Below are 7,184 nucleotides of genomic sequence, written 5' to 3'. Positions count from 1 at the left end.
TTTTCAGTTGTTTATGTGAGAGTGTTTCAGTAGTGTATGTAAGAGCATTTCACATGTGTTTGTGAGAGGTAATTCTGAATAATGTCCCTGACGGCCCCTCATACATTTCCACAATTCATTGTTGATATCAAGAATAAATTTTTTGACAAGTGAGAAATGAACTGTAGATATATTCATTTCAGATTGCTACTAGTCATAATTACATTATGGATGTGTTGTCTTGGAATTCTAACTAGTCAAAAGGCAATTGTTGATATCTAAAACTGCTATTACTGCAACTGATTAAATGTTAAAATAGTTTGCCACAGAGAGAGCTAGAACAAGGCAAGGAGCAGCTATATAGATAGATAGATATAGATATAGATAAGATTTGCCCATTAAAAAAAAACCCCAATCAATTAATCCAAAATCAATGGCCGTCAATGTTGATATTCTGGCAAGCACAAATAAATGAATGTATGCGAATTGTTAAAGAATGTGGAAATTCTTTGTTTTTAAATTTTTTGGGGGGCCTTTGACATGCAGCAAGGGGCTGTGGTAAGGACTCAGCCTACATAAGACAGACGCTCTAACAGGTGAGCTACTGGTGCAACCCCGACAACAAATTTCTGCCACAAGCAGTTTAAGCTGGCCATGATAGTAATCATCATCTACATGTTAGAACTACATGTATTAATACCTGGGTCTTTTTTGTATTGCCTGCCATTTGGCAGCCAGCAAACAAACACCTGAGGATGGCACTGACCTTAACCTAACCTCACCTGTCACTGAGTCCATATCTGATAGTCGAATCTGATTTCCCAAGTTGACTTTTCCCTCATTTTACTTCCATTTTCCCCATATTTCCTCCCCTGTTGTCCTACACCTGCTCTCTGGTTGTCATATGACCTGACATGTTGAGTGTACATTACATTAATTTGGCTTTGTGGCCCCTAACCATTTCACAAAGATTAAAAACAGTATTTCCCCACAGTTGACAGAGGGTCGTTGTGGGGACATTACAGTGTTACATTTCTCTCAGATCCAAGGCCTTGCTGAATTCAAGATAAGTCATAGATCTGAGAATCAAGTTTGTTCAAGCTCAAAACTTCTAAGTTGCTGGTTATTTACTTCAAATGGGTTATTTTTTGGGTGGTTAACAGTCAGTCACAGGCATTTTGGTGTCTCAAGAGGAATTTGAACTCTCTCTCTCTCACACACACACACAGTAACGCACGCACACACACATACACACACACAAATCTGTTTTTAGTTTCCTCAGAAGGATATTCACAAAAATAGAAAATATTAGATATTTTAATATGATAATACACTGAATTTCTAGATCATACCATACCACAAAACAACATTTTGAGAGTATCTTGCTCATATTTGACCTGTTTCAAAAGTGTAGGTAAGCTGTGGTCTGTCTCTGATTGAGGTTGTAGTGCCCTCCTGTGGAAGAGGAGAGGAGCCATTTTCTTTTCTTGAAACATATCTTCAAACAAACATTTGAACATGTTACACAACTTTTTTCCACTTATATCTTTAGTGTTTGTTATTAAATTCTCCTTATATTTGCTTTTCTGATATGGTAGAGCGGGTCGTCCACTAACAGCAGGGTACAATGTTACACGGTAAAATTACAGTTTTTGTCAATGCAGTCTGGTGGCTTTGAACACAATATAAGTGCTGTTTCTGGTTAAATAAAATGGATCTTACTCTTACAGTCTCTGTAGGGTCCTTTCCATACTGTTGCCAGACACTCAAAAACAATCTGAGCCTGAGCCAGTAGAAAAAACAAGCACTTTTAGTGTACATACGGTACATTGACAGTGCACAGTTGCCTATAAGGATTGCTTTGCAGCCACAACGGCTGCAGACCTCTTGCTCAATACTGGACCATCTGGACCTAAAGTTACCCTTTAAGTGAAATTCTGAGAAGTTGGTTTGATCCGGGCCCAGATGTTTGACTGCAGCACATTCAACCCACTGGCCCACTGAAGGGATTATTTCCAACAGCAGCAGATTTAACTGAATAAAAAAAGAAAACTTTTAATAAAAAACACCCTCACATGGTACCACAATTCAAAATGCTGCAAGTTTACAGATACAGGAAAACATAGACAATTTTGTAAACCATCCTGTAATAAAGCTCATGATTTTGAAGCAAAGAAAACAAAAAACAAAAACTTTTCTCTGAGTCTGTTAACATGGTGTCAAAAGAGAAACATCCAAGTAATTGGGATTATATGTCAAAGTTAAAAAAAAGTAGAAAAAAAACATGATTTTTTGGATTTAGATTCCACAGATCCGACATCTGTCGCAGGTGAATACAGATAAAGATCTAAGTCTAATGAGTAATTTCACAAAACAGTGATATGCAAACACTCCACACTAATATGTTTTTCCTATTTGAGGAAAGGTGCTGTAATGGTGGGGAAAGAATTTAATGTTGTTGATCTTGCATGTTTTTACTTTTGAGATATCTGAGAGTTCTGCCTCCACCCCAGTACAATGATCAAGACTATCTCTAGTCTGTGAATTATCTAGACTAACAGGGATATGGATTCTTAAAAAACACACTAACGTTACATTTTCTACATGTCATTTTTCAATGGACTAATTAAATTACAGACTGAATTCTCATCCCAATAACTAACTTATCACAACCTTGAAATGAATCTTGAAAATGTGAACATTTTTTATATGCGCTTTTATGTGAGCATCTGTATTTCAGTTACAGATGTTGTTTCTATGTGTCCGTATTTTAATTCACTCAGTCTGACAAGCGTGGAAAAGTGGAGTGTAGGTCCCTGAGATTTGAGCTCCTTATGGCTGGGGGTTTATGTACACATGTAAGCAATCCAGATAATGTAGGTATGGTAGAGTAGCTGCCGTGTTTATTGTTCTTGATGTTTCTGTCAACTGTGAGTAAATGGGCTTAAGTGTAGGCATTAACACTGAGAAAATGTCATATCCATCTATTCTATACCAACACACACAAAAATCCAACAATAGCAGAGAGGTCAGAGTTCAGATTAACAGAGTGGACTTTTAAAGGACCAGTGTGTAGGATTTAGTGGCATCTAATACTGTTGTTGCAGACTTGCAAATGTGAAAAAAATTGAAAAGCTGTTTTTTCTGTTCTGGGCTACTGTAGAAAGATGGTGGTTTAACATGGTAAAATCTATGGAAGGCGACCCACAGCCTCTGTAGATAAAAACATCTAATTTTAATGTAACGAAAACACCATTCTTATTTATATTATTGAAAACATACATATGAATATTTTATATATGTCTGCCTATAGATCCTGCTAAATGTTACACACCGGAACTTTAAATGGGAACACAAAATGCCTCCTAAAACTACAAACTGTGATTCCTACATGTCTGTTTGTGTAAAAAGCAAACAAATGAGATACAACATGTTAATTACTGAGCTATCAGGGTGTCAGAAGGTGTATTTATGGAACTTAAGACAGAGCCAAGCAAGTAGTTCGCCTTGCTGCCAATCTTTATATTAAGCTAAGCACACCCCGACTCATGTTTACACTTCCATCTGAACATCTCACTCTGATAGAAAGCAAATAAGCATATTTGCCCACATTTTGCATTATTCCTTTAAGTGTATTTCTCTAACAAGATGAAATCTCAAGTTTGCAATTTATTTAAGTCAATAAACTGACCATAAACAATAACTGTACATTTGATTTTGGAAGCAGGGTGGCAGAGTGGCATGTATCAGTTTAAATTATTTACTAGTACGAGTATCTACTACATTTACAACTTAATTTAACCTAACAGAAGTTAAATTATTATTGCTTGGACTAAATTACAAAGGAAAATTTTATGTTGGTATGACATGAAAGCTGCCCTGTAACAAACTTCATCAAAGTAATGATTAACAGCTGTTAGAACCAATGAAAACATTTGAATTACTGACCTGCCTTCCAGTTACCATTTGTGTGATTGAAAGGCAAAGCAGGGCTTTTCAAAGCCAGCACAGATACAATAAAAATAGACAGAAACAGCCCTGTTGTGGTGTGTGAGGAGGTCAGACACCTCCACAGTCAACAGCTTGTTCATCAGTCCACAAGTCTTTTACAGAGGTGCTTCTTACTTCGAACTATGTATTCACTAGCACGGATGTTGTGTGAAACATCTAGCTGAGAGCATTGAGTCCAAGCTGTTCTTCCATTAATCCTGGCTCTGTTCCATGCTAATTAGGCACATAGTTCAGCTCAATCGGGCCAGAATAGGCTGCAGTCACATTTACATGTATGTGCATTGTGCAAGCAAACAAACTGGTATAAATGAAGTTTGTCTAAATATTTCCAACATTGAAAAAAACTGGAAAAAAGAATTACAGGCAATTATCTTTCTGCCGAGAAAAGAGACTAAACCAGGGATAAAACATCAGGGAGTATTGGACCAAAACAGGGCTAAAACATCAGGGAATACTGGACTAGCCCATGGCTAAAAACACCAGGGGATATTAGACTATACAGAGCTAAATCAAAAGAGAATGTTTCTCAAATATTCAAGTAAAAATAAATGACACACAGTGTTGCCCTTTGCAATTAAAAAAACCCCAAGGGCAAAATAAACATGCCTGGATAGTTTTTAACATTGTGGAAAATATTCAGGCCATGAAAGTGCTCATATATACCAATTTGTGTGCTTCTGTGGAAAACTCAACATGACATGTACTTGTATTCCTGACTAAAAAGGCCACAGAAAAGAGGCCTAAAAAAGGTCCAGTGAGATGTGGCTCAATCTAGTGAAATGATATCTGATATGCTGCTGTCAGTCCCTCCTCCAGTGCCCCCCCCACCTCCTGCGATGACCCGGGACTCGTGGATGGAGGTGCCAGCGTGGGTGCTGGTGTCATAGTGGCTGCTTGAGGAGGAGACCAAGGCTGAGCTGGTGCTGGCAGCAGCTGCACTTTGCATGGTGTTCGTCAGGTTGTCCAGGAACATCTGTGGCCGGTAATGCTAAGCAGGAAAAAACAAGTTGATCTGGATCAACATCCCTTACTTCAACCGCCTTTATTTAGAAATGTATAAAATACAAAGTATAAAATAACGAACCCTCTGAACTGAACAAACTGTCTGTATTCTGTGGAGTGTGTTTTCACTGATAGTGAGCACTGAGATCAGATCAGAACATAAAATAACTAAAATATCCCCAGCTGTTGTAAAACCGCGCACAATGTTAAAGAGATCAAGGAAAATTTTGTTCACCAACCCAGAGAGGGCGACAGAATTTGCGGAGCAGAGCTTTGGAACAGCCTCCACAGGTTGATAACTGGCATGTCAACCATCTGTATAAGTGTCATGGATAAAATAGGCTACTGAACAAAGTGGCCTGGTTGAATATGGCCATTTATCCTGCTTTTTCTGAAGAACATAATCAACATAATCAATGTTGATTGCTTGGTGTGGTTCTTTATTTATTTGTATATATTTATTTGTCTACCACTAGAATCAGTAGTTCACTGTGAATTTGTTGCCAGAAGACAGTCTTGCAGGAATATGTTTTACGTTTCCTTTTTAATCATCACATCTGGAATCCCTCAGTTGTTCGTTCTTTGCTGTTAAAAACAGCAATAATGCCCCCTGAACCTAATGTAACACTAGATGGAAATATATAGTCCATTCTTGTTCTTTTTTGATTACTTTTTAAAATGAGTATTTATTTATATTATTTTATTTTTTGTTCTCTCTCCTTTTTGGTTGGGCTCTTTGTATTTGGTTATCTATTCATTGTCATTTACCATATTTTTATATATATTTAATGTTGCTATTATTATTGCCCATTTATTTATTTTAAATGATTTATTATAATCTAACTACTCTGCTGTATCATCCCTGTGTTGATTAAACTTAAACTGACTGGAGTTACTTTTTGCACAGTATTTACTTGAAAGTTGACATAAGGTTAACACAGAAATATTAGGAAGGTTCATTTTATATAATTGTGTTTACAGATACTATATTTGTGTCTTCCTTTTTTGTTTTGTTTTCTAATCTCCATTATGGAGTCGTGCCAAAATTGACTCAACTTATTAATGACCCCAAATTCTCTGAATATCTTCACACTGAAATGGATACCCCAGAGACATCCCCAGGCTTACTGTGGAAGACTCTAAAAGCATACCTGAGGGGCTGTATAATATTTGGGGCACAGAAATAAGTTAAACAAAGCTAAGCTTCTAGAGCTACAAGAACAAATCCATCAGTTAGATGAGAAGAATGCGTGCCATTCCTCGCTAGACAAATATATTATTTTTTTAGCTTTAATATAATCAGATTATTTCAGCAACAATTTCAAAATAAGCAGAAGTATTTTGAGTTTGGGCAGAAACCGCAGAGATTGCTTGCCAGACAACTGCGCAAACTAGAAAATCTCAAGTCTAAACACACAGTTTGTCTTACCTCAGTGAAAAATATCAACAACCGCTTTAAAGAGTTCTATGAAACTCTTTACTCCTCCAAAACAAATTTAGGACCCCACCTTCCCTCCCTTACACAGGTGGACTACGCCTTCCTAAACAAAGACCTAAAAGAAACAAATTCTGAGAAAAACAACTTTGAAAGTAAGACCCCAGGCCCTACATGCTCCATTGCAAACTGTACAATGTATTTGCTGACACACTTGCACCTTTTATGTTCAATATGTCCTCTCAAGCTCTTCAAAACGGATCAGACCTGTTTCATCCCTGGTAGAAACTCCTTCTTCAACCTTAGACGCCTTTGATATAATTTATCATTCCATATCCTGCCTGCGAGCTGATACCCATTGGGTTAAAAAGGACCTGTCCCTGATCCCTGATACAACATTTAACACTTAAAATTTCTTTTCAGATCTTGGGATTCAGGTCACTGAAGAAGTTTCCTCTCTTTTCAAAACTATACCCCCTCTTGTGGCCAAATTGCGAGCTAACCTCCAGTTTTGGAGATCACTTCCTTCTTCCTGAAGGATCTGGAACTGGATGGATCAACACAGTTAAAATGATATTCCTTCCCCAGCTACTTTACCTCTTCCAGTGCCTCCCTATGCTCCTGCCCTGCCTACTCCCTTTTATCTGGGACTATAAAAACCATAGAATTAAAAAAAGATCACCTCTGAGACTCAAAACAAGCTGGTGGGCTTGCTCTTCCCGACTTTTGTCTTTACTACTGGGCTTCTAATATCAAA

The 7,184-nt window shown here is 37.5% G+C and overlaps 1 protein-coding gene across 1 annotated transcript in view; it reads right to left on the bottom strand.

Annotated features, from left to right (window-relative positions):
* Positions 1-2,865: 2,865 nt before the first annotated feature.
* Positions 2,866-7,184, bottom strand: part of pias2 (protein inhibitor of activated STAT, 2) — a gene marked incomplete in the record, with an annotated part of 22,046 nt that continues 17,727 nt past the window's right edge. The window contains 1 exon segment of the mRNA XM_035658490.1: positions 2,866-4,978. Within this exon segment, the coding sequence (XP_035514383.1) occupies positions 4,757-4,978 (222 nt within the window).

Source organism: Morone saxatilis, unplaced genomic scaffold, assembly GCF_004916995.1.
Source record: "Morone saxatilis isolate NCDOM2014 unplaced genomic scaffold, NCSU_SB_2.0 Contig16, whole genome shotgun sequence".
NCBI lineage: Eukaryota > Metazoa > Chordata > Actinopteri > Moronidae > Morone > Morone saxatilis.
The sequence above is the reverse complement of the archived record's forward strand: the minus strand, read 5'-3'. Positions and strand labels throughout refer to the sequence as shown.